This window comes from Drosophila sulfurigaster, chromosome X, assembly GCF_023558435.1.
Source record: "Drosophila sulfurigaster albostrigata strain 15112-1811.04 chromosome X, ASM2355843v2, whole genome shotgun sequence".
In the NCBI taxonomy this organism is placed as follows: Eukaryota; Metazoa; Arthropoda; class Insecta; order Diptera; family Drosophilidae; genus Drosophila; species Drosophila sulfurigaster.
In genome coordinates this window covers 30,396,289-30,421,692 of record NC_084885.1, presented here as the reverse complement: position 1 = coordinate 30,421,692, position 25,404 = coordinate 30,396,289, and the positions used below count along the sequence as shown (strand labels likewise).

The following is a 25,404-nucleotide window of genomic DNA, read 5'->3' as shown; positions in this document are numbered from 1 at the left end:
CAGAGTGTGTGTTTGAAGAGTTAAAGATTGAGAATATGAAATTTAGAGTTAAGAGTTTTAGTTAGCGTACTTTTTTGTGTATGCCTCGATGTTGTTGCTGCGCGTCGCTTGCTTCGGCGAGCGGCGGAGGGGGGGTTGCGCGGGGTGCCCTTTGCGTTTCTTCCTGTTGTTTACGACATTGAAGCGGTAGCGCATTGGAACATCCGTCGTATCGTTTCGCCTCTCATAGTGCTGCTGCTGTCCGTGTATGTGTGTGTGCTTGTGTGTGTGTTCCGTCTGCTCTTCTCTTCGCTGCTGCCGTTTTTGTTGTTGTTGTTGTTTTATTTTCCTTTACTGCTGCCGCTGCTTCTTGTTCTTGTTGTTGCTGTTGTTTCTTGTATTTTGTTGGAATTTTAATTGTTCTGCTTACGCTTTTCGGCTGCTTAAGAATTGAAAACGAATTACGAATCGAAATTTCTTCCTTTTTCACGTTTTTTCTACTTTTTTGCTTTTTTTTTTGTTGGTTTTTGTTATTGCTGGTGCCTCTTTAATCACACGCACACACACACACGCAAACGCAGGCACGCACACACGCACTCACACACACACACACACACATACAGCATGCACACAATCAGACGCTGGACACATTTGATGGACTCTCGCTCGCACACACACACTCACAGAGACACAAACACACGCGCACTTGAAAAAAAATGTGAAAAGAAAACAGATGAAATTCGCTTGTTGTTGTTATTTTAGTTGTTTAGTTGTTCTTCATTTAAGTAGTTTTTCGTATATTCTTTTTGGCTTTGGTGTGTGTGGTTCTTTTTTTTTTGCTTTTCTTTTTATTTGTTTTGGCGTTTTTAATTTGGTTAAGTTTGATTGCGATTGATAGAATTATTGGTGCTTTTAGCCTCGTTTGTTGTTGTTGTATGTAGATTTGCTTAGATTTTTATTGTTTTATTGTAAGTACATAATAAGTAAGTGTGTGTATTTTAATGGAGCTCTGCGCTTGCTACGTCAGCCATGGGTGTAAACACAATACAGACTGAATCTTAACTGGCAATTGGCAACGGCAACGGCAAACTGGCAACGCCGACGTCGGCGACAACGACAACGACGACGGCAGCAGCGGCAACGACGACAACCATGCACAACTTTCGTAGAGGACGCCCAACGACGATGCCGACAACAACAACGACGACGACGACGACGACGCCGATGAGGACGATGACGAGCAAGTTCGAATTAACTCGACCACAATACGAGCTATGCGAAACGAGACTCTACACACGAGAAGACGAACACAATACGACCGAATGACCGACGAAGCGACGCGACGCGACCGACCGAATAAACGGTACAACCGACCAAGCGACGAAGCGACCGTCAGACAGACAGACAGGGCGGGGGATATACATCGCGTAAGTCGCTCACTCCCACACACCGACACACACACACACACAGACACGCACACACACCTCTGCAAAACGAAAGTGAGCGCGCGCCCGGCTAAAGCACAAGTTCCGGCTCCAATTCCGACTCTAACTCCAACTCCAACTCCGATTCCAACTCCAACTCAAATGTTGCCAACACGTTGTTGTTGCTGCTATGCATTTGCTTGCTTTGCGCCAAAACACAAAAAAAACAACAAAAAAATGGGGCGAGGCTCCGTGTCTCTCAATGCCGCAGCTGCCCCATCAACATCAGCTGCTGCCTTTTTTGGTTTTTGCACACTTGATTTGTGGCGCCGCTTGCTGATCTCCGCTTTGACTGCAAAATTCATTTATTTGGCCTTTTTTTCTGGTGGCGGCGCGCTTGCCATTTTTTTTCGCTTTTCATTTCCTTGTGTGGCATTTTTTTTGACAATTATGAATTGACATTGTCTTAGACGTGTGAATGTGTATATGTGTGTGTGTGTGTGTGTGTGAGTGTTGTCCGCTCTCTTTTGCTTAATATGTGTGCTCGGCGCTCTCTCACTGCTGCGCGTGTCTCTCTCGGCTCTTGTTCTCAGGCTCACTTCTGTGTGCTCGTGCTCGCTTACGCTTGGTGGCTGGGTCTGGTCTGCCTGGGTATCGCCATCCCTGTTGTGCGCCTTTGTTTTTGGGTGAACAAAACGGTAACTGGCAACTGGCAACTGGCAAACTGGGTACACTTACACTCGCAGCGACAACAACAACAAACACAATAGCGAAGCCGACGACGAAGAGGAACAGAAGCCGCGGCATCGGCATCGGCAGAGCCAAAGCAGCAGCAGCAGTGGCGACAGTGATGGCAGCGTTAGCAACAACAACAACAACAACAACAATAACACCCACACCAGAGAGTAGACAAAATGCCGCCTGATAGCGCTTTGGCGTGCCAGAAGCTTGTTCTTATTGTTGTTGCTGTCGCTGCTGTCTCTGAAAAGTGAACTTTGAGCTTTTGAGCTTGATCTAAACATAATTCGTGCCTGGCACGCGATACGAAAATCAAAATTGAACTTTACAAGTTAATCCTTTACACAACTAAATCTATTTGATACACACGCACACACAAACACACCAATATTCAATATACCAACAAATATGTAATATATATTGTATTGGTATATTTATTTGGTGCCTGGCGTTGCCATTTGCTAAAAATCAAATCAAAACAAATAAAGTAGAAATACAAAGAAGAAGAAGAAGCAGCAGCCAACAAGAGGTGTAGAAAACGAAGAAGAAGAAGCAGCACCAGCTATAGAAGAAATCAGGAATGGCGAAGAGTGGAGGGGGGTGGTGGCCAGGGGAGTGGGAGTGCCTGTCTTTTGCATTTCGAGTTGAGTTTGTGCGTCCTTCGCTTGGTCCTGCGCATTGGCAAGCGCCGATTTGCGTAAGGTGCCAGGCACTGGCTCCTTGCTGGCTGCCACAGTCAAAAACACGCCTCGCCCTCGCTTTGGCACTCCCCCATCTTCCATCCCCCTCCCCCACCCCATCACCTTCCGCATACACCGCACTTGGCAGCTTCACACTGAATCTCAATCGGAAAGTTTAGCTGCGCTGCTTCTGCTGCGCGTTTGCTTTGTCATCGGCAATTGTCGTTGTCCTAGTCACGTTGTTCAGCAATATTTTTTTAGTTGCTCACATATGTATGCTTGAGAGTATGTCACGTTGCGCGTGTGTGTGAGTTTAACTCTCGCTTTGGCGAATGCATCTCCAGCTCCCCACCCCTTCTTCACCTTCTTCTTCTTCATCGTCTTGCGCTGACGATGATGAACTTGCAAATGGATTTGCCTGGCAACAAACAACAGCTGATGGATGTGCAAAGTGGCATCTCTCAAACTGAAAGAGCAGCCCAAGGGCATCCAGCAGCAGCTCACCCACTCCAACTATAGTACTACTAGTTGTACACACTTCCCCACTCCCTAAAACTCTAGTTGTCCCGCTCACACGCCCTTTGCTTTAATTTGCTACCTATCATTAAGCAAGTCACACAAATGCTTTTGCCTTTGAGCAACATTCAATTGGACACAAATTGTCAACAGGAGACATTGCAGACTCTCGTCTGTGTATGTGTGTGTGTGTGTGGCACAGTGCAACAATGCAGCGCACACCGTTTGGCGACCCAAATATCAAATGGAAATGTCAACGCAAAACGACAGATAGTCAAAATGTTGTCATGTCAGATTTTGAATAAATCATGAAAATGAAAACTTTATGCATTTGTCAGCCGTTTGTAGTCCCTGTCCTCTCCTCTCCTCTCATTTCCCTTCCAACTCCCACAATCACCATCTCTCCCTCTCTCTCTTGCTCGTCTTATCGTCCGTTGGCAGCTCTGACAGCAGTTTGCCTAGTTCGATACATTTTTGGGGCCATTGCTCTGCGAGCGTTTTGGGATTAGGCCATGCTCTAAGCCATCCTGCCAGTTGGCATAGACACAAAATGCTACTTAATTGCAGGCAAAATGCTTTCCAAATTGAGCCATAAGTTTGCTGCTTGTAATCAAAAGAAAACAGGAGCAACAAAATTATTGGCTGCATTCTGGCTATCGATTAAAAACGATAAGCACTAAAAACGATTAGTCGGCATTAGTTCCAATTAACAACTATTTTAGTTCAACTGCAGTGATCAGAAGATGAACGATTAGAACGCATTAGTTCCAATGAGCAAACCAGTTCCGAGATTATGAACGATTAGTCCGCATTAGTTCCAATGAACAAACCAGTTCACTGTGGAACCAAGATTATGAACTATTTTAGTTCAATTGCAGTGATCAACTGAACAATTAGTTCATTTAACACAACATTTTTATTGAAAGAGATGATTATTTGAAGGTAGATGATGAAGACAATCATTAGGAATTCGTTAAAAATGGGGTTTTATTACAATCGCAATTGAATTATTGAGGCAGTAAATGGAATATTGTGTATATGAGTCATACTCGAAACCCGGAAGGGAATCAAATAAGCGAAGCGCTCGAAAAACGTTTAAATACGCTTGCTTCATACATTATGGATGCTACCATGGATAATGGATATGTGAGAGCCAGATATGGCAGATACTACACTATATATACATATATATATAGTGTGCACCAGCCCATTATCATTAAATTTTCAAAAGTTCTTTGGACTATTTTGCAGCGCATAATTCTCGGACTCGGACACGGATAACGAGGCCCGTGTTGCAGCAATAAGTTATTGGCCATTGAGGCCACCTGCCACCTGGATTCCACTGCCAATGCCTCCCGCTCCCGTTCCCGTTCCCAATTACCCACATTCGTGGCGAGTCGTCGGCGTCTCAGTTGCCCACTTAAATAACGCAGTCAGGGTCAGACTTCAATATGCATGGCAATACAGGCAGATGGGTCAATGAGGCAATGAGGCAGAAGAATGAGCAGAAAGAGCCGGAGGAGGGGAGGAGGAGCAGGACAATGGTCAGTTGCTGGTGGGTTGTGCTGCAATTGAACGGGCGTCGCTCGCTTTCGAGTTGCGTCGCGTCGCGTTAACGCAAACGCCTTAAATATTTCAACAGCAGCAGCAGCAGGAGCAGGAGCAGCTGAAATGCTCATTCCCATCGCTCTGTAACTGGGATTCGATTCGCACTCTCTCTCTCACTCTCACTCTCACTCTCTCTCTCTGTCTGTCTCTGTCTCTCTCTGGTGGCCGCTTGTCGCCACCGCAGGCGCATATAAAATTTATCATCGGCTAAATATGGCATGGCACAACACTGAAGCGAAGAAGGTGTTTGCTTATAACGCACACATGTCGCCCACATTTACTTGCATCGATAATTCATGCGCTGCCCAGCACAACACAACACACAACACAACACTAAAGACACACAACGAAATATAAACTTAGCCAAGGCCTCAAAAAACTGCAGTTAAATAGAGCCAAAAGCAAAGACAACGAAAACAAAACTGGCAAAGAACAACACAACGCAAAAAACTATTGAAAAAGTGTGACCAACGCTGACTAAATGTGGCTTAAAAAAGTACATTCTAAGCTCAGTTTGTATATACTCTAAATATAATTCATTGAACTATTGAAAAAGTGTGACCAACGCCAATTAACTGTGGCTTTAAAAAGTACATTCTAAGCTCAACTTGTATATGTTCTAAAATAGAACTCATTCAAATGAGTGGGCGTAGAGAGGCGTGGTTAACGCAACACAACGAAAAAACTATTCAAAAAGTGTGACCAACGTTATTAAAAGTAAACTAACTGTGGCCATAAAAAGTGCATTCTAAGCCCGATTATTATAGCTTCTATTTAAGTGGACTAATGCAACAAAAACTATTCAAAAAGTGTAACCAATGTTATTAAAGATAAAATGTGACCATAAAAGGTACATTATAAGCTCAATTAGTATAACTTCAATGTAAGTAGACGTAGAGAGGCGTGGTCAAGTTCTATAACAAGCTAAACTTTTACACGTTTCATGCGGCTGACTCTAAAACTCGCTGAGATCAAAGTCTTCAAACCGATGGACAGACAAACAGAGAAAAGTTTTGAAAAGGTCCAAGTCCACCATTTCAAGTTTTACTATTTGAGTGGGCGTAGAGAGGCGTGGCTAATGCAGCACAACAAAAAAAAAACAATTGAAAAAGTGTGACCAACGTTATTTAATATATAAACTAACTGTGGCCATAAAAGGTAAATTCTAAAAAGTGTGACCATCGTCATAAAAAGTTTATTCTAAGCTCAATTAGTACAGCTTCTCTTTAAGTGGGCGTAGAGAGGCGTGGCCAAGGTCTAGAACACGCTAAACAATTACACTTTATGCACAATAAATTTCATATCGCTAACTCTTAAAGTCGCTGAGATCAAAGTGTTCAAAGCGATGGACGGACAGACAGCCAGACGGCCGGAAAAAGAAGGCCAGAAATGTTTTGCTTGGTGTAAGAACTCGAACTCGAACGAAAGGCGAACAGCGAACTGAACTGAACTGGAACGTTGGCTTAACTCATATGCCATTAATTAAAGTTGGCTAAATTGCTCGAGAATCTGCAATCGTGGCTGGTAATATATCATGCTTGACCAGCTCGCTTTTCATACATTACGACAAGAAGTAGAAGGTGAAAGTTCATTGAGTCTTCAAATTGCCCAGAGAGCGAGAAAGAGAGAGAGGCAGAGCAGAGAGAGAGAGAGAGAGAGAGAGAGAGAGAGAGAGAGAGGGCGAGTCTATCATCCGCGCTTTATTTATGGCTTTGCAACAATATTGTTGATACAAATATTGATAATTATAATGTGATATATTGTTCTCGCCATCATTTCGAATTTATCAAATTTTTGTATCTCACTTTTGTTGACGTTTCGCTTTCGCTTTAAATTACGTTGCAATAACAATAACAACAACAACAACAACAACAACAGCAATCAATGTTGTTGACTTAAAAACAAAGCTGTTGATAACATTTCTATTTCCACCGCTTGCGTACAAATTCGCAGAAAGGCGGAACGTATACTTAATATCTAAACATGAGAATCAATTGAATATATTTATTTCATTGTATGGCAAATTTATGTGTAATAAATTTCAAGGCTCAATTATTGTTTCTATGCTCTTTTCATTCTCTAGCAGGTAATTTCGCTGCATAATAAATAAATAAATTAAATACCAAGAAAATAATTAAAGCGAACGTTAAGAAAATATATGCAGAAATATATCTAATTTACATATTAGATATTTAATTAAACCAGATATTAGATATTTAAAATAAAAACTTTAAATTTACCAAATTTGCATAAGTGTAATAATAAACATTAAAACAAATATAATATACAATGCAATTTACAATATTAATATTAAAATATTAAAAAAATTGTATTGTATAACACAAAGAAAGCAGTTCATCGAATAATTTATGTGCATTAAATGTATAATACTCTTATGAAAATAAAACTGCACTAATAAAAAATTAAATAAATAAGCTTATAAGAAATATAGAATCTATTTTATTATTAGTTCACTTGTATTTCTAAATAAATATTTTACATTCAATGCATTAACATTTAATTTTTATTATTCTCAATTATTTTAAAAAACTTCCACCCTTTTTTCAGTTTATTTAAATTTAATTCAGTTATACGGCGCGTATACTTAATGAGTGTATGGGGAATATTTTCTGCAGTACAAATATGTCAATTAACAGTCTGTTATGTAGTAGAACACTGTTAAGCTGCTCTTATGTTAATAACAGTCTGAGTTGAAGCTTAACAGTGTGTGCTTGGCGTTTACAGAATACGACACTGTTAAGTGCGGCAGATCTGTTGTTTAACAGTGTGCGATCACGACATGCGCTGTTACTGTTAACATGTGCCGCTGTTATGTTGACAAGTCGAAAAGAGAGAGGGAGAGAGAGAGAAGAGGCAGCATAACATTGTTGTTGTTCTGCACTTGACAACTTGATGGCTTGCCACGTGAGTGTTATGTGAGCGCCTCTGTGTGCGTGTGTGCGTGTGTGTGCGTGTGTGTATGGGTCAAAAAGGGTATTAAGGGCAGGAGACGAAAAGAATGCGAAGCGTAATGCAATTTATTATAACAACAATAAAATGCCAAGGGAATTTGCGGTCCGTTTAACACACAATTTGGAGTTTGTTTCGTTTACGACGACGTTGCTGCTGCTTCTGTTGTTGACTTGACTCACGTTGCCAGCGTTGGCAGCGCAATCGATTTTCAAGTCAACTCAACTCAAACTAAACTCGAAAGCAAGTCAAGTCAAAGGTGACGACAGAGAGAGAGAGAGAGAGAGAGAACTTGTTTGCTTTTGCGAGTGGAAAGCCAGGAAATGCTCAAGTAATTGACAATGTACCGCTAGACGAGCTAACGCCCCAATTCACTCACCCTTCACTCACTACTTCACCCACCCCCTTAGGGTTAGAAGAAGTGTTGGCTATTCAAACTTTCCACACCTCTTAAGCACCCAAAAAACGAGAACGAACCAAAAAAAAAATAACAACACCAAACTGACCCTGACCTCAAAAAAAGAAACGAAAACGAAAGTGAAAGCGAAAAAGTGGAGGCTCGAAATTGTGGATTTCATTAGTCAAGTTGAGTTAACTGGGGGATTTGTCAGGTTTTATTTGGTGGCACACACAGTCTTAATGCTCACCTCCCCTCCAAAAAAAAAACAACAACACAATCCCCCAATCCCAATCGCAATCTCAATTTCGGAGACTCGAGTCGCAGGTGCTTCAAGTAATTTTATTTCGAGTATTTCATTTTTCTCTTTGCCTTTCGCTTTGTTTTTATTGCATTTAATGAGAATGAGTATACGCCTAGTGGGCCCCCTTCGATGTGTTATTGTGTATGTATCGCAATCACTAATAGAGATGACTTCGCGGCAAATCGATTAGGTCATATGCCAGCAGCACTCTAAACAATATATCAAAGACAATGAACAAAGCAGAAGGAGGATGGGAGGAGGAAGAGGAAGGGGATGGGGAAGGGGAAGGGGAAAAGGAGGATGTTCCACTATACATTTTCTATATTATAGTCTCGAAGTATTTATGGGCATTTGTTTTCGATAGCAATTCAGATACAAATACAAAAATGAATATAGATACAATCATTGCTTCTTTCTGTGTTTGTGTTTGTGTGTTTAAATACGAGTATTTTCCACACATACATATTTAATACCCTTTTATTCCAAATATTTCATTCAATTGCATTTCGAATATCAATAATCAATACATAATTAATTTAACTTATTTCATCATCATCATCAACACTTCTTAGCCATAAACTTTTCTAGCAATTGCTCTCGCTCGTCTTAATTGCATTGCATTAAAAGTTCAATTGTTTTTCATTTCCATTTTACATTTGCTGAGATGACTTTTAACATTTCCTGTTTATATTTCGCATTTTATATTTTTGAGTTGTTTTATTGCTTCTACTTCAAAACACTAAAAGATTATAAACTCAGTTCTTTTTTTTTTGTCTCTCAAAGCACAAATCGAAAAAGTTGAGAAATAATGCCAAAGTTAACGCAATTTTTTCGCAACTAAAACACACATGTTGATGAAATTTGGAATCACCTAAATAAATAATTTCACTTTTTTAAATATTCCTTTTATTTATCGCATCATTTAAATTGAAAGCAATCTACTTTAACATATTTTAACAATAAGAAAACTTTATTGCTTAGACTTTCCGAGTTTCCACTGTAAATTATATTTATTTAAAGTACTGCAACTAAAACACACAAGTTAATGATATTTGGAATGCGCCGCAGTAAAATAAATTAATTCCTTGGTTCCAAGTTATGTAGTTTTTCTTTTTAGTAATTTATCACATTATTTAAATTGTTTACAATCAAGATTAACATATTTTATAGAGTAAGGAATTTGAGGCCTTAGCAATTGATTAAATTGTCCGAATTTTTTAGAAACAATAATTTTTGTCGAAATAATTTCAAATAAAAATGTTCTACTTAAAGAGAAAATTCCCAATTCAAAAATTTAAGTTTTTATTTAATTAGCATATCAATTAGCTAGTCAACATTTTGCACATTAATATTATTAAGAATTATATACTTTAGTTCAGGAATTCGCATAATTTATAGCGATGAAATAAATGATGATTTTCATTTAATTAAATACTCAAGTTTTCACACAAAATTTGTTAAATATGAACACGAAGACATCATTATAAATTTGATGTATTAAAAAGAACAAATACACACTTTCCAAATCAAATAAATATGAACAAAGAGAAATAATAAAAACACTTGAAAAGGGCGTTTAGGGTCTTTGGAATGCCCTTGGCCATAATGCTGGCTGGATTAGCGATGCGATGCGAAGCGAAGCGATAAAAAATAGTTCAAGTAGAGCATTGAATATTCTCTACGCCAAGGGGTACAAAATGCTTTCCCATTGTTATTTTGGTTTACGCGCTCATCTCTCTATTTGTGTATGTGTTTAGTTGTTGTTGTTGATTTTTCTGCAGATGCTTTGGATGAAAATAACTTGGAATAGCCCCAGTTTTAGTTGAGGAACACAGAACGCGGCGCGTTTTTCTCATCCTCTACTTTTTTTTTTATACCCGCTAAACAGAGAGTAGAAGGGTAATATAAATTTGTGGCAGAAGGCAGCAACTTCGATCCGATATTATATATATATTTCTACTCGTCTGTCTGTCAGTCCGTTCATACGAACACCTAGATCTCAGAGACTATAAGAGATTGAGATACAATTTTTTCTCGACAGCATTTATTATGTTTGCACGTCGATCAAGTTTATTTAAAAATTTTGCCACGCCCACTTTCGCCCACGCACAACGACAAAAATCGATTAACAAGCATAGTTTTGAAGCTAGAGCGTCAATTTTTTTTTTTTCAATACAATAATAACACTGGTATTTAAAATTCCTGAAAATTTGCTTACGATCAGATATACTATATTTTGATTGTAGTACAGTATCAATATACCACATATAACCTTTGAAAAAGTGAATACCGCACTATTTTACTTTTTATCGTATATGTTTAAAAATACTATGCCTAAAATAGTTTTTGGTATATTTGTAGTATTTTTGCGTTATATTAAATTTGGTATATTTTAAAATTAATACTGAAAAAAACGCTTACGCGTCTTAGTTGCTTTGCAACCTATGGTATATTTTCAATGTAGCACTTTAAACATATACCAAATACATCATTCGGTATATTTTTACTAATTTTCTGTTATATTTATTTGATATATTTTAAAATTATGACGCTTTTATTCCACAAAACAGCCTTTGGTATAATTTTAGTATCTTTGTGGTATATCAATGTGGTGTATTTTAAATTTAATACCACATTATTTTGATTGTATTCCTAAAATACAATATATTAATTTGGTATATTTAAGAATTAATACACTATTTTCAGTACTTTTGGTATATTAATTTAGTATATTTGAAAATGAATTGCGCACAGTTTTGCTTTTATTCCTAAAATAGTCCACAATATATTTTTAGTATTTTTGTGGTATAATCAATGTGGTAAATTTTAAATTTAATACCACATTATTTTGATTGCATTGCTAAAATAGCCTTTGGTACATTTTTAGTATATTTGCGCTATATTATATATATAATTAATACCACACTATTTTGCTTTAATAGCCGTTGGTATATTTATAGTATTTTTGCGGTATATTTTAAAATAAATTCCAGACTGTTTTGCTTTTATTCAAAATGGGTAGCGAGTATCTTTTAGTCGAGCTCACTCAACTGTAAGTTTCTTATTTGTTTTTTATTTGTTGTTGTTGTTTATTTTTATAGTTGACTCGATGGACAACTGAAGCTGAAACTGAAACTGGACCTGTCTACCCCTCTTCCTCTCCCTCTCTCTCCCCCTCTCTCTCTCTCCATCTTTACTTGATAGTTTTAGGGTTACGAACTTAGTTAGTTAGTTATGGCCATTTGTCATTTTGGGGGCCGCAAAACTTGTTTATCGTCGTCGTCTCCGTCGACGTCTCCGTCGATGTCTTCTTCACTTACCAGAATGGGTCGCTCGTTGGCATAAGAAAGTTTGCGCGTTTGACGCAGCGTCTCCAGCCAAAGCGATGTGCGGCGTGACGCATTTGTGGCGCCACCACCGCCACCGCCACCGCCCGCTCCTCCCCCTCCAACGCTGCCGGTGCGCGTCATTAGAGGCGGCTGCTGTTGCTGTTGCTGTTGCTGTGATGACGTTGATGATGGCATCGCAATATTTACGGCTGGACAAGCACCTGAGGCAGCTCCTCCTCCTCCTCCTCCACCTCCTCCTGGTTTATAGAGGCCGCTCTTGCATTGATTCTCCATGCAAGACGCTGGCGACATGCCACAAAACTCACTCACTTGCCACACAAAAAAAAAACTATATACAAAAAACAATCACTTCACAACAAAAAAAAAATGTATAACAAAGAAAAAAAAAAAAAGTTATAGACCCTTTTGAAGGGTCTAAAATTTTCCAAATTTTTCTTATTTCTTTTTTATATATTTTATTAAAAAAAAAAAAAACTTAATAAACTCTTTTAAAGGTTTGCAAATACATTCGAAATTTTGAACCTTTTTAGTCGAAAACACAACTTAATAGACCCTTTTTTCACTTGCCAAGCCAAAGGGTCTCAAAACAGTCGGAAATATTTGAATTTTCGTTTTTTTACTTTTTTTCGTGTTATATATTTTATTAAACTAGCTTTACGTCGGCTTCAAATTGAATTAAATATGCTTTTTGCACACTTTTTTTTTGTATTTTATTTAGCACGCGATTTTTGTTGTATTTTTTTTTTTTGTGTTTGGTTCGTTGTTGAATTTTCAGTTGAATTTCCATAAATTTTCATTGTTGTAGAAACGAATGCATTTTCGTATTGTGTTGTGGCCGCCGTCGCGTCGTTTTGCTTTTGCCCGTTTTTCCGTTTTTCTCGATTTCCAAAAATTGTTTTTCAATTTTTCCTTCGACTTTTGGCGGCTGCGTAATTGTCCAAATGTAAACAGACAGAGAGAGACAGAGATAGAGAGGTGTGTGTGCACACACAATAATTGCAGATGGAAATGAACAACAGCAGAACAGACAGAAAGATGGACAGTCGTCAGGCGGTAGTCAGGTTTGGTTTGAGTTCATTTTGGCACTTTCATTGGCCATGTGTGCTACGACCTGGAAACTCAACTGAACTGAGCAACTGCTGTTCAATTGATAAACACAGACTCAATAACCAACAAAAAAACCAAAAACACAAAACTTCCCAAACTGACAACCGATTCAGGAACGAGACGGAGACGAAGAGAAAGAGACAGAGACAGAGGGAGAGAGAGACGCCTCCGGTCGCGTTGCCGTTATCCGCACAAATGTTGATGCTGCAAATTCATTTTATTTAGATTTCAATTTTTCCAAGGGACGCAGACCAAAGAATAACAAAAAAAAAAAAACAACACACAATCAACACACAAATCGATGAAAGTCGACGCTTGAATACACTTGACACAAAAATAAGCGGCAAACTTAATTGCATTCCAGTTTTCATTAGAAAACGCATTAGTTACATTTTTATAGCTGTGGCAATCATTGTAAGAAATATTGATAGATATTATTAAATGAAACTTAACAGAAATTTTACTATTAGAAATTTCATTATTTGCATTTATTTCTATATAGTTTTTTCCATTCATTGAATAAAATTCATATATTTTCACTGCCATTAGAAAAAATTGAAAGCAGTAAACTTAGAAATTTCATTAGTTAAGTTTATTGTAGTTCTCTCATTTATTGAAAGAAAATTCAGTAGTTATTATACCAATATTTTCCCATATTTTAATGAGTTCAACTCAAATTGAAATTCATGAAAATATCATTACAGTTTTCATTAGTTAAACTCATTCATGGTATATAGTTCATCTATTCATTGACAGATATAGATAAATTTGTTTATTATTTTCATATATTTTCCCATATTTGCCATTAATGAGTTGAACTGAAATTGAATTGAAATCAATGAAAATTTTATTAACATTTTCATTAGAAATGGCATTGATAAAAATTCATATATTTTCGCATACTTGCCATTAGGAATTGCACTCTTTTAAAGAGTTCAAGTGAAATTGCAATTCGTGGAAATTTCATTAAGGTGTTCATTAGAAACTTCATTGATATTTAAGATATAAGATATTTCGAATATCTAAATTATCTTTAAGATATCTTTTAAGCGAAATGGAAATCTTTAAATCCATTAAAGTTGTCATTAGAAATTTCATTAGTTGCATTTGTATATGTAGTTATTCTATTCATTGAGAGCAAATTTATATAATCCCTCATATTTGCCATTAATAATTTGAATCATTTATGGTGTTTAAGGGAAATTGAAATCTTAATCAATGAAAACTTTCATTCCAGTTTTCATTAGAAATTTCATTACTTAAATTTATATAATTCCTCTATTTGTTGATAGCAGATTTGAAAGATATTTTGAATATTTAAATTATCTTTAAGATTGGAATCAATTGTTCTTTCATTAAAGTTTTCATTAGAAATTTCATTACTTAAATTTATATAATTCCTCTATTTGTTGATAGCAGATTTGAAAGTTATTTTAAATATTTAAATTATCTTTAAGATTGGAATCAATTGTTCTTTCATTAAGTTTTTCATTAGAAATTTCATTAGAGAATATAATAATTTATTCATTAATATTAAATTTGTAAGATATTTTGAATATCTTAATTATCTTTAAGATCTATTTTAGGCAAAATGGAAATCTATTCAACTTCCATTAATGTTGTCATTAGAAATTTCATTACTAAAACTTTACACACTTCTCGGTGAGCGATTGTGTGTGAAAGTGAGAGTACTCTAAAGAGAGAGCATCGCAGCACGCGACGCTGATCGTTGTGATTGCGGATTAACCGTAGCCGATTAACGATTGCGCCGATTGTCGGATTGCCCGACGAACGATTGCGACGCCGATGGCCGATGGGCGATGTCTTGAGAATTGAATGGAAACAGCAGCCGGCAGCAGCTGAGAGAGACATCCGCTCTGCTCTAACACAATACAAATTGATTTGCCTACGTCATGGAAACGAGAAAGCGTTGCCTCTCTCCCTCTCCCTCTCCCTCTCACTCTCAGTCTCAGTCTCAGTCTTCCCTCTCATCGGATGCCTGATGGAAGCGGGCCAAAACTAAATGGTCATTTGTCTGCGGACAGGTTTGTATGAACTTGACGATGCCCTGCGGCCCATCAATTGTGCATTTTATTGCATGACTCACTCTCTGTTCCCCTTTTGCACGTTTTGTCGCTGCTGGCAAATGAGACATACTAGTATGTAAACAACAAACCTTGTCCCAGATGGGCATTATTCCCAATTAAGCGATGAGTACCGAGAATTTTTATACATAATATTCAACAATTATTGGATGGCAGCCAATTGCAATTGTTGCGCATACGTTACCATAAAAGCAAAACCAAAATTGAAAAGCAAAGAAAAGAAAAAAGTATAGACGCCAGCTTCCCAGCTTCGCAATTCCCAATAAAATTCCAGCACAATACAAAAAAGGAAAAAGAAAGAGTATATTAGGAAAGGAAAACATAATTCAAACTGGCCAACGAATGTAACCTTAAATATTTACACGATAGTTTAGCGCAGCGAGAATCGATGTCGAGAGACAAATCGACAATAAATTTCATTAAAACGCTTCCCATAATACATCTTGTGTATTGGGATTTGCGCCTGAAACTGCCTCAAATAGATTTTTATATTTGAAACGACAAATTGTAAAACAATAGAATCATCACAAATTTCATTGGATTTTTCATTAACAATTAATTGGAGAAATATATCAGTTAATTCATTAATAAAATATTAATATATAGGCCCCTAAATTGTAAACTGGTTTTACATAAAATTTCATTTGGAGTGATTTCATCACAAATTTCATTAGATACTTCATTAAGAATTAATGGGAGAAATATATCAGCCAACTCATTAATAAAATATTAATAAATGGTAAACAGCTTTTACATAACATTTCATTAGAAGTGATTTCATCACAAATTTCATTAGATATTTCATTGATTAATCAATTGGAGAAATATATCAGTTAACTCATTAATATGATATATTAAGGCCCATAAATTGTAAACTGTTTTACATAGAATTTCATCACAAATTTCATTGGAGAAATATTTGAGCTCATTATTAACTCATTAATGAGATATATTCAAACCCATAAATTGTCTACTCTTATTAAATACAATTTAGCTGTAAGTGATTTCATTAGAGATTTCATTATATATTTCATTGGTGTTTCCAAATCAATTGTAAAATATTTTTAAAAAAAATTTCATTGGTAGATTTAAGTATGTAAGAAATTATTATTATTATAATTTCATTAGCAATCTCATTAGCAATTGCATTAGAAATTGCTTGAGTATTTTCATTAAAGGTCATAAATTGTAAAATATTTTTATATAAATGTTCAATATATAAAATTTCTTTAGGAATTTCATTTGTCAATTTATTTAAGCTTGGAAATTATAATTATTTTTATTATTTTATTAAAATTTCATTATTTAAACTTTACTTTAGTTCATTTTATTATTAATCTCATAAGCATTTTCAATAGAAATTGCATTAGTAAATTCATTAAAGCTCATAAATATTAATATATTATTCATAATAAATTATTATTAAATTAAATTTCATATATAGTAATTTTATTAATGCGTTCATTAAATATGTCATTAATGATTCCTTAGAAAATGTAAAATATTAATAAATGAAATTTCAATATAGAAATTCATTAGTTGGCAAAATTTTTAAACAAAATTTCATTATAGATAAGTAATATCATTAGAGAATTCATTACTCATTTTATTGGTTTCATTAAGTTTGTAAAAGCAATGCCATTTAATATCACTCACGATCATCATAAAATTTGCATTATTCGATTTACAGAGTAGCTTCAACACTGGCAATCCATAAAATATCACATACATAGTTGCCAATTGAAACCCGGAAACTCTGCTGTTCAACCACAAAATCAGCTAGACAACTCATCAAATCGATTCGAAAACATACTTTTGGGTAAATATTACAAATTCAAAGAAATGTTTGGTTTTTTAATTGTAAATGGTGCATAAAAAAATGTTGATAAGCAAAACGAGTGCATTTGGTATTCAACTAGCAGGCAGAATCATTTGTTCGAACAAACGAAAGAAAAAACAAGAACTACGCTTACCTTTATGATCAATTTGATCGTTTATGGAAATACACTTAAATCTCTAAAAATATTCTACTACTACAGAGAACTCTACAAGCAAATGTAACAACGAGCTAACGAGTCAATGAGTCAATGAGTGAATGAATGAATAGCGAATGAATAAGTGAGTGTAATGTCGATGAGTGTTTTTTAAGCGGCATTCGTTTTGAAAATACGTTTTTGAAGTTTGAAGAGCTCAAATTGATGAACCAAGTGGTTGATTGACATGAAGTATATACTAAATATATACTATATATTTATGAATATGTGTGAGTGCTAAAAACGAATACGAATACGTATCGAGAACGTTTCAAACCAAATTACGTTTACGGGCATTCAATGCATTAAATGTTTCGCATTTTGGGAAAAGGGGAATTTTAAACAGTGCTCAACTTGAACTACAAAACTTTTGTTTTTTTTGGTATTTTTTGTATGTACACAATACATGTAATTTATATATTTGTATTTTTTTTTTGTTTGGTAAAAACTTAATTGAAGTTAAATTTGTTTTTTTGTTGGGTTAAAAATGCTATTTTTGCTATTACAGTTTGTTGGGTTTTGTTTTTTGATGTTTTGGATTTGTAAGATTTAGTGATTAAATACCATTTTGGAGCATTGAAGCGTTTCGTTAGTGGCCTCTGTGAAGGCCCTTCTAAGTCGCAATTTTCGGCTTTCGGACAATGTGCGAGGCATTAGAAGAACGCCCTGAGGAGAATTATTGGATGCGAATTGTGATTAGTACAGTAGTTGATTGTTGTTCCATCAAATTAGTTGGTTAGTTTAGTTTTTTGGGATTAGTTAGTTACTTTGGGTTTGGGGAATAATAAATATATATAAGTAGAGACACTAGAATTAACACTAACTAAGGAATAGTTTTTCAAAAGAGTTACAGACTTAGTTCAATACACATTATACAAAAGAGTTAGACATAGTTATAAATATTATAGTAGACTCTAAAATTGTTTTCGAAAGTAATTTGTGCACTTGAATTTTGAAAGACTACAAATTTCAAAAAGGAGTTGATAAATGTTGCCCATCAAATTCCAACTAATTGAAAGCTATGAAAATATTATTATTTAAATATTATGCACACAAAATTGCATTTCAAATTTGTCACACAAAACGTGCCAGAAATCGATTTGAATTTGAATTTGTATTTGTATTTGTTTTGTGTGTGTGGGAACCTTGAAATGAAGAAGATATTCAATTGAGAAATTTTTGCATTTAATTAGTTGGAATTCAATTCATTTGACATTTTGCGCTTGTTTTGCAATTTGCAAATTAAATCATCAAGTTATCAAGTTTAAGCTCAGTTGGCTGAAAAATGTTGTTTCATTGAACAACAAATTGCATTCGATGAGAGTGAGAGAGAGAGATAGAGAGAGAGAGAGAGCAAAAATCATTAATTAACGCATTTAATGATGTGAGCGCTTCACATTACGCATTTCCATTGCCATTTCCATGCGCATTTCCATTCACATTCACATTCACATTTCCATTTCCATTGTGTGCACACAATTTGCTCATTAATTGCATAGAACAAAGTGTTGCATACTTTCGGGATGAAAATGAAACTCGATTGCTGCTGCTGCTGTTGCTGCTTCTTCTTCTTTTTCTTCCATTCATCTCAATTAAATTGCGCAGCAATTGGGCAATTTTATTTTGTTGTTGTTTTCTTTGTGGATAAATGAATGAAAAGCCATTTGGCATTTTGCAAAAATTATAAATAATTGCGAAACTATGCGATGATGATATATGAAGACTATATGGAGAAGCATATTAATATGATAACGCGCAGTCGTCTGTCATTGTCAGCGTTCGTTCCCTCTCGCTCGCTCTTTCGCACGTGTGTGTGTTTACTTTCATACGTGAACTTGGCATTTGAGAACTTTGCACACACACACACATACAGACAGACAGACAATGCACCCACAATGAATGAAAAGTTCTTTTTTGGTTTGGACAGCAAGCATTGCATAATTAAGTGCAAAAAGCTTTGACGAAACAAAAACTATCGCGCGCAAAGCGACAAAAGCTTTCCACGCAAAGCTTTGCCGCTTACTGCGCTTTACACGACACATGTAAAATGCCAAAGAGAGCTTTGCTTTGCTTTTGCTTTTGCTTTTCCCATTTGCTTACTACAAAAGTGAGTATTTATATTTACTATATGGTCGAGAGCCGAGTACTTTAAATTGCATACAAAATTGATGAGCGCGAGAGGCGAAAGAGCTTTAAGCTCTTAAGCTAAATGTATGCAATAGTCGTTAAAAACGAACAGAAACAGAAAACTAAAGTGAAGGAAACACATTGGGTTACAAATGCCGTTGGGCTACATCATTATCCTTGCTTGGCCATTAGCTTTGGCGCTAGTTACTTACATTTTGAATGTGACAAAGCTTTTTACCCCACACACACACACACACACACACACACACACACACACACACACACACACACACACACACGTACACAAATTGGCCATAAGCTGCTTTGCTGTTTAACAGCAGACTCGGACTTGGGTGAAGCTCATTTATTGACTGTTCCTGGGGCTATATAATAAACCCAACAGCGAAAGTGTCAATTATCTCCCTCTCTCTCTCTCTCTCTCTCTCCTACCCTCTGATAGTTACCCCCTCTCAAAAAAAAAAAAAAAAAAGATAAAGAAGCAGACGAAGCAAATGTCAAAGAGTGAAAACATTCATCAATCATTTTAAGGTCAGAATACAACACAGAACAGAACAGAGGAGAGAACAGAAAACAGAACTTCAGACATTGTCGAAAATTTATTGATATTAATTACAATTCTAATTACAATGCCAGGCTATATTTAGAGAGAGAGAGCCTCAAAGTGTTAATACAAGTATTTCGACGTGATCTGACTACGAAAAGGAAACGAAAAAGCGAAAACGAAAACGAAAAAAAACCGGGAATCGAAATGAAATGTAATGAATAAAAGCGACTGGCAAATGGACAAAATGGAATATTGACGGGCGACCAAAACTAATTTACAATTCCAGCGCATTATGAATAATCAATTTCGATTTTCGGCTACGACATTTTTTCCGCCACTCACAGAGTGTGAGTGGGAGAGAGAGGGAAAGAGAGGGAGAGATTTCAATTTTTTTTCTGTCGATTTTTTTGGGTTACGGTTACGGTGACGATTAAGGGCCGGAATGACCTCGTTGAAAATGAAATTGCCTCTCGAAGTGTATAACGAATTTGATTTACAATCGCCCGTCAAATAAACGAAATACCAAAACCTTCCCTCCCCCTCCCCCTCCCTATCACCCACCCACACTTGACCACCCATCAAAAAAAAAATCACTCAAATCACTCATACCACCCATCGACCCAATCCAATCTCCCTTGGATACATAAAATGCCTCTCTTAAGTCGTTCCAAGCAAGTAAACAACGAACATTTTTTAATTATGATCGGGACGGGAAGCAACACAAAATACAGTAATAAAAAAAAACAAACACACACACACACACACGCACACGCAGCGCTGAAATGCTCGAAGAAGTAGAAAATATTATAATTAATATTATTGGGCCAACGTGGCGTATGAGCAATATTGATTTTCACTAATTGGATTTGAGCGCGTGAAAATGTGAAAATGTGAAAAATGAGAAACACACACAAAGAAAACACATAAAAAAAATAGCAAAAGAAGCAGCATGTTGTATGTTGTATGCATTGAATGGCGATTATAATACTTATTGCTCTCTCTCTTTCACTCTCTCACTCTCGATGCTTAAGTACTTAGGCATGGAATTCAACTTGAGGCAAAAACTTGAAACTCGCTTACAATCTAGAGAAGACAGAGGGCATATTATATAGTATACTTAAGAGGAGAAGCAAACAAAAAAAACAAAAAAAAATACTGCTGACATCAGCATAAAACATAAATTGCAAGTATTACTATCGATAGTTTTCGTTACAGTACATCGATTGGTCTCTAACATGGTTTACGATATATATGTTTATATATAGATACTATATAGAGTGTGTGTTTATGTGAGACAACATTTAAGGGAGGATTTCAACACACAGCTCACAATGCAATATCTAAAATTAAATACCCTATCGATACTGCTTACTATCGAAACTATCGATTACGCTTAAAAAGTTAGCAATCTTTATCAAACCTATTTCACTTTAGCCAACAAAAGAGTTGCACTAAGCATAATAATTACATTGCTTCCCAAAAGTGTTCGCCTTCTCCTGTGTGCTTTACTATCGATAGTTGTCTTTAGCTTGTGTCTAAACTCAACTGGTTAGTTAATCATTAGTTTTACTTTAAGTGATACTAATTCATCGTTTCATCTAGCAGTCAAACAATGAATACTTCGCTCTTCTTACTGCTGACATAAAACACAAATTGTGAATATTACTATCGATAGTTTTCGTTGCAGTGCATCGATTGGTCTCTAACATGGTTTACGATAACTATATCTATATATATTTTGTGAGTGTTTGTGAGACAACATTTAAGGGAGGGTTTCAACACACAGCTCACAATGCAATATCTAAAATGACATCAGACAGGCGACTGACCTATCGAAACTATCGACTGTATACGCTGAAAAAGTCGGCAAACTTTCTAAAACTTTTCTCACTTTAGACAACAAAAGAGCTGTATTAGGCATAAGTTACCATAATTACATTGCTGCCCCAAATTCTTCGCCTTCGGCTTACTATCGATAGTTGCCTTTAGGTTGTAGATTTAACTATCGATGGTTGCCATTAGGTTGTTGGCTTTACTATCGATAGTTGCCTTTAGGTTGTTGGCTTAACTGCTTAGTTGATCATTATTAATAAATCACTTCATCTATCAGACAGACAAAAATATTTTGCTTTTGACTATCGTTAGTTATCGATAGGTTGAATGTTGTGGCATAGCAGACAGACAAGTGTGACCAATCGATTATTTTGTACACATAGAACACACATAGAGAACATCGAGTGCTAGGGGACAACAACGTCAAGGCGAAGCATGGGGCGGGGTCGGGTTCAGGTTCAGGTTCAGGTTCGGTATGTTTTTTAATACACACACACACACTGTAGAGTTGTTGTTCTATGTACAAACAAAAATATACATATGAGAGAGTGGCAAAATTTGTGGGTTATGTCAACACACACACATAGTTTTTGAAGGTCCTTCCTATGTTATGTGTGTGTTGAAGTTGAGCTTGAGGTTGAGGTTATGTATTCCCAAACCAGCAAGGAAAGGAATAAAAGAATAAAAAAAAAGAAAAGTTTTGCGGTCGCTTACCTGTTTAAATGGACGCATGCCACCATTGATCCTTAGGGAATCGGCGGCAATGCCAGCAATGCCATCTGTGGTGCTTTCGCGCAGCTGCTTCAGCGACACATTCGGCACCGTGTGGGAGTGTCCACATGAGCTATGCGACCCACAACAGATGGCCGTGGTGCTCGACTCCGGTTGCGAGCTCTGCCGGATTATTCTCGACCCATTTGTCGGCGATGACGTGATGAGCACCGGCGGCACTTGCTGCTGTTGCTGTTGTTGTTGTTGTTGCTGATGATGATGCAGCTGCAACTGTTGCTGATGTTGCAACTGCAATTGCAATTGTTGCTGCTGTTGCTGCTGCTGTTGCTGGAGGGCCGAGTTTGATATGCAAATGGCCATCGAGCTGGTCAGGTTACCCTGTTGGAAGGCACTTTTAACGCTGTCCCGCGACGCCGAACGATCGATCTGCTGGCCACCCAACATTGTCATCGTTGTGGCCATCGTTGTGGAGATCGGTGTCGTTGAGGCACGTCGACTGCAGTTGCGACAGGCGCGACATCGACTCGGCGCACTTGGCGGTATGCTCGACGATAGATTCTGATATGATGATGTGCCCAAATTGGGATGACTTGAGCCATGACCGCTTGGGCTTAAATTCATAATTGATATGGTCGGTTGTTGTTGTTGCTGTTGCTGTTTCGATTGGCTGTCAACCGATGGTTGTTGTTGCAACTTGGTCGTTGCAGCATTGCCAGCCACGCTGGCCGATGCTGATATTGTTGTGGTCGTTGATGTGTTTTGTGTTAGTTCTTGGTCCTCTTCGTGTACTTCGATATCAGGCACTATGGCTGCACGCAGTCCCTGCTCAATATCCTCATCGTGCCCCATTCCCATTCCTCCTCCTCCACCTCCTCCTCCTCCCATTCCCATCCCTCCTCCAACTCCACCTCGCATACTCTCCTCGGAGCCCATGCGCATCTGTTGTGACTGCGATTGCTGCGGACTCGTTAGATATGTGGAAGTGCGATCTTGACGCATCAATGTCGGTTTCCCTCCCGACGTGGAAGCCATTGAATTGTTTGCTGCCGCCGCTGCTGCTGCTGCTGCCGCTGCAGTGGTTGCTGTTGTTGGTCCGTTTGCCGCACTGTTGCTGTTGCTGCTCTTCACCTGACGCAATAGCGCACTACGACCCCCGCCGCTCCCCTTGGTCGTGCTCGACACTAGCAGCGAGTCCGTCTCCTCGGAGCTAACATAGCCCGAGTTCGCGTTATCGTTTAACTTTTGAATTGACATCTGCAAAACAAGGGGAGAAGAAAAGGTTCTTATTTAATAAGCTACTTCACATCCAATTGGCAGCCCTAAAATGCAGAGTGGACAGTCTCATTTATGATTAAAATTAGTTATGGTTTAACTTTCGAATTGACATATCCAAACCAAGTGGATAAGAGATTAGAGATAATTTACTTCATATACAATTGGCAGCCCTAAAATGCAGAGTGGACAGTCTCATTTAAGTAGTAAATTAAAAATGTATATTAGTTATGATTACTATTGAATTGGCATCTGCAAAACAAATGGAGAAGAGGTTCTTATTTAATAAGCTCCTTCATATACAATTGGCAGCACTATGCTGCAGAGTGGACAGTCTCATTTAAGTAGTGAGTTAAAAATTTATATTAGTTATGGTTTATCTTTTGAATTGACATCTGCAAAGCAAGTAGAGAATAGGTTCATATTTAATAATTTACTTCATATGCAATTGGCAGCACTAAAATGCAGAGTGGACAGTCTCATTTAAGTATTATATTAAAAATGTATACCAATTATGGTTTAACTTTTAAATTGACATCGGAAAAATAAATATAGAAGAGGTTTAATTTAATAATTTACTTCAAATGCGATTGACAGCACTAAATTGCAGAGTGGACAGTCTCATTTGAATAGTATATTGATAATGAATATTAGTTATGGTTTAACTTTCGCATTGACATCTGCAAAACAAGTGGAAAAGCAAATGGACATATTTAATCTACTTCATATGCAATTGGCAGCACTAAAATGCAGAGTGGACAGTCTCATTTAAGTAGTCAATTAAAAATGTATATTAGTTATGGTTTAACTTTCGAATTGACATCTGCAAGGCCAAAGCTTTGCTCTCTATCTACTTCATATGCAATTGGCAGCACCTGGCTGCAGAGTGGACAGCCACATTTTTAAAGCAATTGCTCGCTTTCTTTAAATGAATTTCCATAATATTAGTTAGCAGCTCTATTCTGCAAAGTGGATAGTCTCATTTTAAAAGTAATTCTGCGCTATGTAGTAGCTTTTATCATTCAGTTAGCAGCCCCAATCTGCAGAGTGGACATTCACATTTCCATAGGAATTATCAGCCTTGGTGAATAGCGTGACTTTATAATGAATTGCATTTTATATTGATAGCATACATATTCGTTTTCAGCTAACAGCTCTGCTCTGCAGAGTGGACAGCCACAACTAATTAGAAATTATCTTTCTGGAACGTACTATTCACCTTTTTTTATTTCACTTTAGTAATCCCATAACATTCGCTTATAATAGATAGTATTTTTAATTGACTCCAACAGCTATTAGCATGCAGTTAGCAGCGCAGAGTAATTATTCTTTTGCTTAGTTTATTTTCCATTTTCGAAATAGAATAACGTGCATTTATATTTAGTGCGCACTTTTAATTGATAGCAGCTCTATTTTGCAAAGTGGTCAGACTCATTTGTAATTTGTAGTTATCCCTGAGCTGGTATGTCATTTTCTTTCAAATCGTTAGCAGCTCCGTTATGCAAAGTGGGCAGGCCCATTTATGCTAAAAAGCTACCAGCTTGTCACAACTAATTGGCAAAGCTGCAGCACAACTTTTCTGAATTGACAAAAGGAAGTTGAAGTGCAGCTCACTAAAAGTTTCAAGCCGATAAGTTGGCAGCACCACAGAATGATATTATTAT

General features: G+C 36.9%; 2 protein-coding genes across 18 annotated transcripts in view; both read right to left on the bottom strand.

Annotated features, from left to right (window-relative positions):
- Positions 1–25,404, bottom strand: part of LOC133847879 (small conductance calcium-activated potassium channel protein) — a 98,441-nt gene that overhangs the window by 52,354 nt on the left and 20,683 nt on the right. For 13 of the 17 annotated variants that reach the window (XR_009895197.1, XM_062283166.1, XM_062283159.1 and 10 more), the window contains exons 2-3: positions 22,451–23,722; positions 17,776–17,877 (exon numbers count right to left, since the gene is read on the bottom strand). Coding sequence is in view for 15 of the 17 variants with exons in the window: in XM_062283166.1 (XP_062139150.1) it covers positions 17,776–17,877; positions 22,451–23,722 (1,374 nt within the window). In the remaining 2 variants the exon portion in view is untranslated. Of the gene's footprint in view, positions 1–11,936; positions 12,081–17,775; positions 17,878–22,450; positions 23,723–25,404 lie in introns of those variants that run through there. The other 4 variants (XM_062283164.1, XM_062283158.1, XM_062283157.1 and 1 more) reach the window with 2 other exon arrangements.
- LOC133847888 (26S proteasome regulatory subunit 10B) overlaps positions 5,596–25,404 on the bottom strand; it is a 91,841-nt gene continuing 72,032 nt past the window's right edge. The window contains exon 6 of the mRNA XM_062283176.1: positions 5,596–5,613. The gene's annotated coding sequence lies outside the window, so the exon portion shown is untranslated. The remainder of the gene's footprint in view (positions 5,614–25,404) is intronic.